This window comes from Pelmatolapia mariae, linkage group LG17, assembly GCF_036321145.2.
Source record: "Pelmatolapia mariae isolate MD_Pm_ZW linkage group LG17, Pm_UMD_F_2, whole genome shotgun sequence".
NCBI lineage: Eukaryota > Metazoa > Chordata > Actinopteri > Cichliformes > Cichlidae > Pelmatolapia > Pelmatolapia mariae.
This window is the reverse complement of record NC_086242.1, coordinates 38924950-38937885: the sequence shown is the minus strand read 5'-3', so window position 1 is coordinate 38937885 and position 12936 is coordinate 38924950. Positions and strand designations below refer to the sequence as shown.

The window sequence follows — 12936 nt, the reverse complement described above, 5'->3', positions numbered from 1 at the left end:
AAAGTGTTCTGATTTCCTGCTGTCAAGAAAACCTGTTTAACAAGAAGGAACCTGCAAAGAGACGTAGTGACAAGGTTACCCGAGCAGGTAGGGACAAAACAAAAGAACTGCATTCTTCTTCTGTTATTTCAACTATTTCAAGTCCGACTCACTTCTATCATAGCTGAGGTGAAGTGGATGAGACTGCAGCATTTCACTGTACTGAAGTCAATGTGAAAAAATATATAGAAAGAGGACAACTGTCATTTAGAGTTGGTGCATATAGAGTACAAAGTCCTGCACTATGTGTCTGTCTCACAACAGACAACTATGAAAGAAAAGACTCAGACTGATGAGTTCTTCATTCTTATCAAAAGGTGAATCTACAGCATCTTTCACGTCAGCAGTCTTAGCTAACTATAGGCCAAAGTCCAACCTTCCTTTGGACCCGTTAATGTAACTGTTTTACATATAAGGAGATATCCTTTATACGAGTCATATTAAAATTGTAGTTCTGCTTCCTTGTGTCATGGGTGTGCACCGTGTTGCATTGAATGGTTTTCTGCAGGTTTACATGCAGCCAGCATGTAAACACCCATCTGTTAATTTGACCTCACACCAACTGTTTTGTGCGATGTATCAACACAACCTGTGCATAAACTCTGGGTGTTAGTGCTTCATCTCACACTCACATTATCCCTGCTTTTATCTATTGTTGAGCCCTCTCAGTATAGCACTGTGTAACAATCCTGTTGGTTAAAAGCACTCTATAAATAAACTCAAGAGGACTCCGCATGATTCCTACAGCTGCAGTGTCTTGCTTGCGTCTCTACTTGGCTGCTTCCCTCAATGCCTCTAAATGACTCTTGGTTTAGCTTTTCTTACGAGAACAGATAGACGTGCGATTTCAATTTTCATTATCTGAGAGTATACTGACCGTCAGTTTGAATTTAGTGGGCAAGTGTCTGCGTGGCTGGGCTCAAAAACAAGAGAGCCAGTGTGAGCGACACAGCCAGACAGCCTCACTGCCCTGCCATGGAAATCTGACGTGTGTTTAAGAAATTTAGCTCCCAGCACTAAACTATTCCTTTTATAATGGAGAACATCTATGCTCAGCAATTAGACCTGACAGGTTTAGTTAGCATGAGATGGTTTCCAAAGGAAAACGCTTCTAATGTGGCTGTACTGAGTAATACAAGGTGGTGCAGCACAGGTCTGCTGTCACATGAATTAAACATGTGGAATGCATGTCAGGAGGAAGAGAGATGGTCTGTCCTGAAACTGGAGGCTGATATTCTTACAGAGTGAGACAGGAAGGACCTCTGCTGGCCGACTGGGGAAGTGTATGACTCTACAGTACCACATGAAGCATATTCGAACTGGATATTATGACTGAATTTCAACATCCGCACTCAGACTGAAACACTCTGAGGTGCATTCATGCATGTGATGGCCCACTAATAAATAATCATATGCATGAGGGCCCTCAGGCAGACACTGTGAGCCCTTTAATGCACATCTCCATACAGTACATCTGCAAGTTTATTCAAAATAAAGTACATTTGACATTATCTCTTGTTCCATCAGCAAAGCAAGAGCCTAAGAAGATATTCAAAGGAGAATGTTGGTGTAAAAAGTTTGGCTGAAGGAAAGTGTGGCTGTGGGGGAGGCTGACCCAGGACACGCTGGAGAGATTACATCTGGGCTTCGGCTGCCGACTCTACAACCCAGCCTTGGATACGCAGCGATGGATCTCCATCACTGTGTGCGGCGAATGCACGGATGGATGTTCACACTGACTTTTACCAGATAAACTGGCACAAAGACAGACATTTTATCATTTAAGCATGTGTCCTGTCAGTGGACAGACAGATAACACCAAAGACTACTTGGCTGTGATGTCTGATATAATCCCCTCAGCTGCATTTGTATTCACGTTATTGTACGATCTACTGTACAATATAAAGCGCCTTGAGGCGACTGCTGTTGTGATTTGGCGCTAATAAATAAAATTGAATTGAAAAATTGAATTGAAGTTTGCACAGGTACAATTTTATACACTCTTAAGAATCTGTCGTAAAACTAAAAGCGCACACCCTCTGTGCTCTCTAATAATCTTTATTTATGTGCCGATGTTTTCATGACGGGCTCAGGAGCCTGAACAGAGCTCAGCGGAGGCTGAAACTCTCTTAAGAAGTGGCTTCAGAACAGGTGTCCTAACTCTACACTGTACAGTATGGATCAGTAATATAAAGTTTTCTTATATGGGCTCTATGAATATAATGAAAAGTAGCTCCTTGTAATAAGGTCAGAACACATGCAAGTGTAGTAAAGGTAGGAGCTGTTCACCTACCCAGGCACTTGTACAAGCCTTGGCTTATCCAGGCCAGGATCGCCAAGGTTATGAGGTCACCAAAACTGGCTGCAATGGGTGTGGCTACGTTGTCTGGGTTAATCCCCGTCTTCTTCGAGCCCACAATTACCCCCACCATGATGATACCTGGATATGACATCAAGAGGATAAGCACATTACTCACAGCCATCACATTATAGGCAACTGAAAATGCACGTGTTAAAAAAGGCCTGACGTGAAGCAGCAGCAGTGTTACCAGTTTATACTGCACCGTGTCACAGTGTGTGTGTATTTACCCTGCAGCAGGGAGGCTATGAAGGCCGTGGCCACGCTGCTGGAGCAGAGCAAAACAGCGTGGCTCATCTGAAACTTCCCCTCTGGAATCCAACCAAGAACCACGGCTGCTACGGCCGCCAGGAAACCCACAACAGTGGCCTGAACCTGGGGCAGAGAGGCAGGAGATGATCCAGACTTTCTTATTAATGACACAAAATGAGCTTTAGCAGCAACATGTGCAGGTCCATTTTTCCCTAATAATTCCTGGTGACATGTTACATGCAGGACGAACGGCTCAGCGTGTAACTTTATCATTACATGCGTCATGTTGTTGTGTGTTTATCAGTACGTAGGTAGATAATTAACACAGCCTGTACTCGGTCTTACGACACAGTCAAAGATAAACACCCGCACGGTCCGAACAGTTACCCGCGTGCACCGTATCAATATATATACACTGGATATTAGCCATGGCACTGCATTAATATTATCAAAGATTTGTGATATTTCATTCAACATATAAGATACAATTAAATGTTTTTTGTCATGACCAAGTAAGGAAAAAACACCTGAGTAAAAGGTGTTTCTAAAAGCTGCTCCCAGTAAAAAGGAAGAGACTTGATGAAGAACAGAAACTAATAAAACTGCAGCTCATGCCAATGCAAACAATGCAGGATTGATTCATTTTTATATGAAAATGTTCTCTCTACAATGAAGACAGCCACTGTGAGCGATTACCTGCTTCAGTGCCAGGTTCCCTATGATTAGATTCCACTTCTCGATGGGAGAATCCATCTTGCCCACATTGACCTGAGTTGGGATGGGAAGAGTTATTTTACAGAGTAAAGCCTGTGCCACAGCCCGTCAGTGACGGCCTGTTGGAAATGCCACTTATTTTCCAGGATTGACACTAAATTGATTAAATGCTAGAAACTTAAAACTGGTCCCATTTAATCCGAGTATTTCATATTGTGGGTTTCCCTGCAAAAATCAAAGAGTACTAAACTTCCAGGTTGTAACAAATAGACTTAAAAGCAAAGACTAACACAAACACTGGGTCTGGCCTTTTCAGTCATCAAACTCTGTGATATCTCCATCTGAACCATCTGTGCTACACAAACACCCACATTTACTGTTGTGAATGTGAAGAAAGCCTAAAATCCCAAACCTGATGACATTTACCACAGATGGAGCGCTTTCATGGGTTTAACCTTTTTCTGTATGAGTGATTGTCTGATCACATGTATATGTATAACGCGCGCGCACACACAGACACACGCACGCGCACGCACACACACACACACGCACGCACGTGCACGCACACACACGCCCATATACACACACACAGACACACGCGCACACACACACACATGCGCACAGACACACACACAGTACTTTTTAAAAATGAGAATATCGTTAGTCATTTTCAAAAATGTGGTTTTGCCAATAACTGGATTAGAACTGAACAAAGATAAATAATCCGACTCTGTATCCCACTAACAGCTCAGGAATTCTGTCCACGGCGTCTCGCACATCTCTGTGAGGCCATTCACAAACATTAATAAACTCCCAACCATGTCATAAATGTGACACATAACACAATAGCTGCACAAAATGTTCACACTCTTATAAATACATCACTCAGATGATCTAAAGCTCTGTGAAAAAAAGCTGAACATGTACACATTGTATATGTAATTATCTCTGGTTGCCTATGACTGCAGACTCACTCACTGTTTGGATGAGTTGTTGTTACTATGATCAGGCACATTTTCTGTGAGTGCATCTTTTCAGCTGTCCTCCTTCACAACACTAACTTCATACTGCCTGGACGTGACATGTTTAGGGGACTTCTGTAAATTGTGGCTCTAAGATGAGAACCTGGGATTCCCTCTGAATGAGCTCTGCACTGCTCCCAAAGAAAAGACCTTTTTTATAGACTCAAACTGTGGCCTACAGTCATTTTGCTCATATGAGGGCACCTGTGCCTTACTGATCACCTTTCTGTCCCACTCTGATGCTTAGCTGAACTAAAATGAACAAATTCAATTAAATGTAATGACATTTCTGAAAACTTCACACATGTAACAACTGTCATAAGTCGTCCCGCATTTCTCAGCACTCCAAGGCAGAGCAGCTGAGCAGAGCAACAGTAACATGAAGACAAACTGTTTTTGGGACACCGCTGAGGAAACTTGGCTCATGCTAAGATCCACTCTCTATGTTGACACAGCGCTGTGAATGTGGAGCTTGTATGTGGGGAGCAGGGGGCCAACAGGAAGAGCCGAAAACCAACAAAGAGAGAATTCTGCTCAGTCACCTCTTCTACTTGGAGAAACAGGACTGCAACGAGTAAGGTTTATGGACAGAATGAGAGACTGTTTACTGGGACAGGGTGCAAATACATGCTCACCCTTTTTAGCACAGCAACAATTCACCGTCTGACTATTTGATCCTGGCTGCAACAGCCTCTCCCAACTCCCCGTCAGCAAATTCCTCCTAACTCCTGATTCCAACTGTTTCTAAAACACTTTAAGTAATTCTTACGTGAAAACGCCCAGAGTCATTGTAACAGTTGGGCACATAAGCCTGTTGTGTTCACCGCACAGAGTAGACGACACTGGAGCTATAATCACAGACTGGGCTGGATGATGAACACCTAATCACAGTTACAGGCTCACTCTGTGGAGATGAGTCATGACCACAAAAACAAAAATGATGCAACTATGTACACAAACACACAGTGACATCACTGTACTATCAGTGATCCTCTAACAGCAGCTACAAGGACGAGGCTGAGGGGAAACCACGCTCCGTCCCAACAAACACGCAGGACAAAGCAGCACGACGTCTGATTACAACAACATCGAATGTGAAGACGGAAATAATAGTGACACAGCTTTCAAAATCACAAGTGCATTAGAAAGAATGACAGCTCTTCAGTTAAGAGTGTTGTTTACTATTACTATACATAAAGATGCTATTGTGTTGGGGTCTTAGAGTGGAAAGGGCTACAGAGTGTGTGTGTGTGTGTGTGTCTCACCGCTGTGGACAGCCTCGAGGCCAAAGTCATCTCCAGGTTTCCCTTGAGGCCGAGCAGAGCGGGTACCAGGATGAAGATCTCTGTGATGTACTGGAACGCCTCCCAGTGCTGCAGACACCACCAGAAAGTCACTTTGCTTTTTTTGGCTATCACTAAACTTCAGCTGACATGCACAGTTACATGTTCAGGATAAGGCGAACTGGGGATTTGCATAATTTAGCTGTGAAGCAGTGAAGTAAATCCAGCAGCATCCACAGACTGCTCAGTCAATTTTCTTTTAAAGGTTCGTAATTCTGTCAAATGTTGCCAACAGGGATAACATGTGACTGCCATAATGTCAGCTGAGTAAAGCAAGAAACTCTTCTCTTCACACCTTACTGACTTCCCACAGCAAAGCTTTCACGTTTGTATGAAGGACACATCTGGGATGTGACCAGCACGCTTTCAGCTCGTTTGCTCACGGTTCCACCGTCTGACAGATGGTTTGTAATCACCCAAAAAATGTAAATGTGCAGAAACGGAAAGGGTTGCAGGCAGGACCACGCTCGAGTGAACTCTGCATTTCTACGAGGAAGTTAAAATCTTCAATACATTCACCAAGAAACACTGAAATTAAAACTACGGTTTAGAAATTGTGTAATTTCAGGGCAGAAATTACACTAGAAGGAGAAACAGAGGTCCACGTCTCCAACCTGGGACTCATTCCACTTCTGTGTAAAATAACCTGCTCACAGATGCGCACCTTAAACATGTGATATGACAGAGTGCAGTTAACAACGCTGTTACAGAGCGTCCTCGTCAGATTATAGTCATATCAAGCTTGGTTGCCAGGATATAACCCAAGGAAGGTTTGGATAATGTGATCATTATTAGTCAGCATTACAGGTCACAGCAGTGACTTGAATAACTACTGATTCATATTTGTATTTAGCTATTTTTTCCTTCTCAGCCAACACTGTCCTTTTACTGCAGCCTGATGGGATTGGGTGACTATTTTATTCCTATTAACGGCTACTTTCAAATGTAGGTTTACAGCACAACACTTCCCAGCCTTGGTAACTTTGCTGCAGTTGTGCTACTATGTTCCACAATCACAGAAAGTGAAACTGAACAATACCCATATTTGTAATAGACTTGAATGAGCCTTTAATCCCAGCCTGCTTTGACTGGTTTAATAATGCTGGTTGCTCAGTTTACCTGCACAATATCCAGCACCATTCCAGCTGATACGGTTCCAAATCCGGCTAGAAGGAAAGGCACCAAAATCTGAAATGCCATAGCCAGCACTGACTCCTTTGGCATATTCTGCGTGTTCGATCCCAGCCCTTCCTTCTCCTCTTCCTCCTCCCCATCTGCCTCTTCACCTGAGAGCCTCCTCTCAGTGAGCATAGGCTCTGTCTCCGAGCAGTCTCCATCGCCACAGTCTGCTAAAGTCAAAGAGGCCCGAGAGGCCCGGTCCAGAACCCGTCTACCTTCTATATGAGACGTGTCCTGTCTGTACCCGTTCTGGAGTGAGTTGGCCTCAGATTTAGCTCCAAGGTCCACCATGGCCAACCGCTCCTCCTGAAGTTTGGTGTAACCGGTAGGGACCATGGTCTGGAAAATGGAGGCGATCCACCCCGGGGAAACAGGTTTCAGGGACAGGCTGTTCCACCCGCCACCTGCTCCACTCATGCGCACTGTGAGACTAGAGCCAAGAGACTCCCCTATAGCTCCTTGTAGGCTTTGAATGCTCATGATGTGGTCCAGGGCTCCAGTGTCTCATCTCCTGTCATCCGGTCTGAGGGTGGTGTCCAGGCAACGAGCGGTAGAAACGAGCTTCAGGGATTCATCAGCCTAAAGAAAACACGCACGAAATGAAATGAGAAGAGGAATATCTGCCAGCTGCTGATATGTATAAGACAACACAACACTAAGTGATAAAGAGGAACAAACGGTTCTTAAAGTGGAAATGCAGAGAAACAAGAGGTGACTGTCACGTTAAACCCAAAAGCCTACGTGTCATTACTGCAGAGAAGGATTGTGCTGAAACTTCTGTAACATACAACAGTTTCTTTTTTAATACATCATCAAGCAACGACGGGAAGAAATCTCAAGACTGGATCACCATCACAGATACATCAGTACCAGCATCACTGCTCACCTGAACACCACTTTCTTTTTCATTTTCTAACTGGTAACAGTCACTTAAGAAATGAACAGGAACAGCTGAGAAGCATCCCAAAGAGCACCGGAAATACAATTCAGCCGTGTTCCTTTCATTCATGTCTCGTTTGAAACGATGATGATGAATACAGAAAACAGAAGTTCGCTGCTAGTGTCACTGCTGTGGGCTGACAAACTAAACCGAGGTACACCGAGCTGCTTCTTTAAATGTACCAACCGAGGATGTTCACAAAAGTTCTTCCATAATTTGCTGCTGTTCTGGTGTCTCCAATGTCTGCTTGCGCTTTAAACCAGTTTATCTGCGTTTCGTTGGTAAAAATGTTCTTGAGACGACAGTTTTCATACTTTTTTAATTGCCTAATAAATAGGCCTGCCTATTTATTACCACCATCCTATTCAGTGCCGTCTTACACCACAGCTGCCATTCATGGATCATTTTGCCAAACAGGAACTTGACACAAACAGGCTGGTTGTGTACATGTTTATGGTCGCCACATAACACGGAAATGCTGCTAGCTAGCTGTGGAGGAATCAAAACAGTAGAAGGCACGTCGGCTGCCTACTTACCCAACGTTAAACGTAAACCGGGAGGACACGGTGGCCACAGTTGGACAGTATTACAAAAGTAGATAGGATATATATAACTCTTCAGTGTTAAGGATTATTATTACCGTTGTTTTTATCCTTGATATACCTTTTCACTGTGAAGAAATTCCACCCAGAAGAGATGCCAGTCCTTTCCTCTGACAGCTAGCCAGCCAGAGAGCCGCGTCAGAGCGAAGCTGGCCAACCAAGATCGTCTATGCGAGACGACGAGCGACTCCGTTTGAAAATAACGCCTGGTTACCAGAAGTTATAAATCCGGGTTGACCTGATTACACATCCAAAGACATAGTATGTCCGACAAATGGGATGGTTTTCCTCACATCTATATAAAGTAATGCACTTTTAATCTTCGACTGCATTGTGACTGCATTAACATTACTGCTATAGAATAAAACATCAGCTGGCTTCAGCGGATTAGAACAAAACTTTTAGATATGATTTTTATTGTATTACCCACATTACATAGTGGTAGTTTTTTTTTTTATTAATTACAGGTAAGCCGAGTCTATCAGCTGGGGAGTTTAAACCTGATAGTCTCGGTCCACATCTGGAGGATGTGCGTAATCTTTACACCTAACAGTGTGTAGTCTAAGGAGCTTGGAATGTGTGTGTGTGTAAACGCTAGAGTTCATCCCAAACACCAGGGGGCGCTGTATAATTCCTAAAACAAGCTTTGTCCCTACCTTTCACACGGATGTGGATTTCGACCAAAAAAAAACCACACATGTGGAGGAAAACATTGTCGTGTCCTCTCTAAATCTAAAATGGAATTAAACGTAAAGAAAACGAGCTCACAGGCGTTGCTGTCGTGTGGTAACGGAGGAGGTTTGGATGCTTTTTATTTCTTTCTGTTTTGTCAAAATGTCAGGAGAGTTGGACTGGAAAGAAGTAAAGTACAGACCCTAAACTGCACATTCGTACAGGAAAGCCAGCTTCTGTATCAGCCAGTATTTTGTTGTTAAATACTAACTGTCTGTCAGACTATTTGAATATATGTAAGCAGCTACATGGAATAATGAAAACTACACGTTTAGTTAAATCATTACCAGCGTCATATAAACAAAGTTCTTACCTAAAGCTTTCGTATAGGTACAAACACGGTCCTAAAAAACTGCGGTCGTTACTTTGACTTCAGGCTCTACTAGGATACCATAGTTATCGTGCAGAGCGCTGAGGCCTGATTTCCTCCTACCCGGGTAACTTTAGTGCCACAGTTCAGTGTTGTGACTCTGCAGGTCATGTTGAGTCCTTAATTGAAACGTAGTCTACCTTTATAACAAATAAAGTTAAAACAAAGTCCACGGATCACGTGTTTACAGTGTGGGGGAAAACATTTTTTACTTATAAATAAACGGACAGTCTCTAATTTTATGGTAGTTTTTGAATGTAGAGAAACATGTCAGCCACAAACGCAGGAAAAGACTTCACACGGGATAAAAGTGACTTCTTTCACTTAATGCCCCGTAAATCAGGTTATAATGTTTATGTGATGTTTTGTTTGAGGTTTTTGTTGATGTCTGTCAGTTAGAGAAATTTGAGAATTTTGCTTTATTTGTGTATCAAATAATTATTTCCCCCGTGCTGAAGTCACGTCAAACCAATCTTCACACACCATGTCAAAGTCTGCATTTTCCTTTTCTGTTGTTATTTATTTATTTTTTTGTCTATATTTGGATTCACATTATAGAGTGTGGTACGTCATCCAACTCTCCCCTGAGAGGACCGGGAAAGCACTGGGTGGGAGAAGGACATTTGGAATATCCTCCCTGCTGCTGCTGTGACCCAACTTTGTGGTCCATCCGGATAGATTGATTGATGCCTGATTATTTCTCACTTTGGCAACTTTCTCTGCAGCTTTCCAGACCATGAGAGATTTAGATTAATCATTGTGCTGACTAGAGTAAACCCAAATCTTAGCTCATTTCACTAACTTTCTTAGGGACCTCTATCAGGGACGTGTTGCCACAACTGCTGTATTTAAAAGATTGAAAGGATTTCTACACATTAACCCACTGATGAGAAACGTGTCTTTCTTTTCCCCCAGTATAGGAGCATAAATTTGGTCATGAGGAGTAACTGACTTGTTTGTTGTGCTGCTAGGTCTCAGTGAGAAGCTTCTCCTCAATCCAAAAGCTGGAAGATCGCTGCAGACAGAGAGAGTCCCCAGAAGCAGCGGTGAGAATGTCGAGCATTCTTTTTAGTGACAAGTCGGTCGATCGTTGATCTACCAAAAAGCATAAGAGTGATGTTTAGTGATATGTGTGTGCGGGTCCTTCCCTGTGAATCAGTTCTGGACCGGCTGCAGAGCTTCCTCCCTCAGATGGCTGAGGCCAACGAGAAGCTGAAAAGACAGATGGAGGAGGCTCCTGCTGGACGCTTTGACATAGAGAGTGTGGACGAGGCAGAGAGGGTCATAGAGATGGTGAGTATCAGCTGCACTGCCACCATCTGGTGACGTACTGAACTGCGACATGGAACATAAAGGACTCTGCAGTAGAGAAGTGTTGGAGGTTAGGGCAGCTGGTCTCTGGGTAAATCTGGCAGCTCCTTTCATACAAGGGCTGCGTTATTCCAAATAGGTCTGCTGTGTGTGACTGCTAGGACTGCAACAATCCATCGAGTAACTCAAATAACTCGATTACAAGATGCATATTTTTTGCTTACCTTTGTTTAAACTGCAGCTCTGTAGAGCTCAGTCGTCACCATGTAAACACAATTAGACGTGCAGTATGTAGGAGCACGCATGTGGGTGACGTAGTACAGTACTGAGCCTTGTTTTTCCATCATACTTTTATTCAACATTACAACTTAAGTGCAGTTCAGTTAGCATTCATTTACTGTTTTTGTCCTGTTCTTAATTCTTTCCTGCGTTTCCAAAACAAAAGTGAAAAACTGAAATCGACTCTATTAAGAGCTCCGTTTAAAGAATTCGGAACACACGAGGAGAGTCAGTCTCTTATTTTGACAACAAAAAAGACCCAAACTGTCTGTACTATTCATTACTTTCTATTAACGTCCATAAAGACAAGCATGATGGTGCCATCATCATTCTGTGTGTGCTCTTCTCAACACCTGGGGCAGAGATGGTTTCAGAACAGCTAACTGTCTGTCCCTAACAGCTCTGCAAAGATGTGAAAATGGCACACAAGCTGCCAAAATCCAGGTAGCCTTGAGTTGTAACTACTGCTGCAGAAGCTTCCACACAGCACTGAGTTAAGGCTCTGAACACTTTTGTAAATGGCAAATTTATTTGTTCTTCTGGTGGTGGATAAGTCTCAATCTACTGCTCATTTAATCAGTTTTTCTCCATTTAGCTGCTTTAAGTGAGTCTTTCACCAGTCGTGTAATTTTGTCCCCGTGTCCTCAGGATGTAGCACTCGTGGAGCTCAATGAGTCAGGCAGCAGCTCCGAAGGTGACGGCGAGACGTCGGACTCTGAGGAGTCGGACTGTAGCGACGATGACGGCGAGGTCACAGAGCAGAACTTTAAACTGCCTGGAGACAAAGGCAAGAAGAAGAAAGTCAACATCATGGTTCTGGACCAGCAGGGGGAGTAGACGAGTCAGACAAAGGGACCTTTAGTTTCTTTTCCATGGGAAATGTTTTGCCAACGAGATCCTCAGATGTCATGTCGGAGTTTCTTTTTTTGTTTCTTTCAAACCTTCTTCACACACAGACAGCAGACAGAAAAGCTGCTGACTCATGCCTGTGGGAGTACAGTGAATACTGAAATGTGCACACAAACTGCCCATAGAACAAATGCTGGGAGTCTACCCTGTGACCACGATGTCTGCATGCTGTGTTGTCTCCTTGTCCTCTGTTTCATGAACGTGAACACATTCTTGCATCAGTTTGGGCTTCGAACCGTTCACTTCAGCTCTCTGCTGAAGCAGGAAGTGAATTGTGAGTACAGATGGTAATGAAACAAAGCCTGCTCCATGCTCCACAACCAGCATTAAGTGAGTGACCCATCCCACATGGATCCCATTGCAGATGCTGGCACTTGAACTGTGCAGCATATTCTCTTTGTCTCAGTGGATGCAGCATCTGTCATTGGACAGTTTTACACCAAATGAGGTGCTTGTTTCTTCTTTGTGTTTGTGGATACAGCAGGCATGTTCACTGACAGTACAAAAGTGTTCCTGAGCCCGAGCAATAAACCGCACTATAGAGTCCAACAGAGACCCCAAAGATCACGGTCAGTTTCCTTCTCCGTCCCTTGTATACAGACGTTTGTTTGGATTTTCTGAACATTTGTCTGCTGGTGTTATAATCCTCAGCTCCAACAGATATACTGTACCCTCATTATGTGTCCAGTGTGACAAATAATGCATAAAGCTCTCTCAGCTTTTAGAATTTGAGCCTCTGTGTATATTTGTTGTTTTCACTTCTGTTAAGAATTATCATTTATATTTTCCACAGATTCTGTCCTTTTTTGAAACAAGGCTGTGAATGTGATTTTGAACCAACTGAATAAAGTTTAATGATGACATTTAATGATAATTTTTGTAAAA

General features: G+C 43.2%; 2 protein-coding genes across 4 annotated transcripts in view; one reads left to right on the top strand and one right to left on the bottom strand.

Moving 5' to 3' along the window:
• Positions 1-8599, bottom strand: part of slc41a2b (solute carrier family 41 member 2b) — a 38642-nt gene extending 30043 nt beyond the window's left edge. Inside the window, exons 1-6 of one of the 3 annotated variants that reach the window (XM_063460611.1) lie at positions 8512-8599; positions 6849-7487; positions 5652-5759; positions 3347-3418; positions 2629-2773; positions 2333-2479 (exon numbers count right to left, since the gene is read on the bottom strand). In XM_063460611.1, coding sequence (XP_063316681.1) covers positions 2333-2479; positions 2629-2773; positions 3347-3418; positions 5652-5759; positions 6849-7388 — 1012 coding nt within the window. In that variant the 5' untranslated portion in view covers positions 7389-7487; positions 8512-8599. Of the gene's footprint in view, positions 1-2332; positions 2480-2628; positions 2774-3346; positions 3419-5651; positions 5760-6848; positions 7488-8384 lie in introns of all 3 variants that reach the window. The other 2 variants (XM_063460610.1, XM_063460612.1) reach the window with 2 other exon arrangements.
• A 541-nt stretch (positions 8600-9140) lies between these two features.
• nopchap1 (NOP protein chaperone 1) lies at positions 9141-12907 on the top strand. Its single transcript, XM_063501003.1, has 4 exons — positions 9141-9248; positions 10524-10598; positions 10712-10845; positions 11791-12907. The coding sequence occupies exons 1-4, from the start codon at positions 9188-9190 to the stop codon at positions 11977-11979; spliced, it is 459 nt and encodes a 152-aa protein (XP_063357073.1). The 5' UTR covers positions 9141-9187; the 3' UTR covers positions 11980-12907.
• Positions 12908-12936: the final 29 nt, after the last annotated feature.

Coding starts and splice junctions, on each gene's coding strand:
- nopchap1 (XM_063501003.1), top strand. CDS start 9,188: ATGGAATTAAACGTAAAGAAAACGAGCTCACAGGCGTTGCTGTCGTGT. Junction 9,249..10,523: donor GTCGTGTGGTAACGGAGGAG/GTTTGGATGCTT, acceptor TTGTGCTGCTAG/GTCTCAGTGAGAAGCTTCTC. Junction 10,599..10,711: donor GAGAGTCCCCAGAAGCAGCG/GTGAGAATGTCG, acceptor CCTGTGAATCAG/TTCTGGACCGGCTGCAGAGC.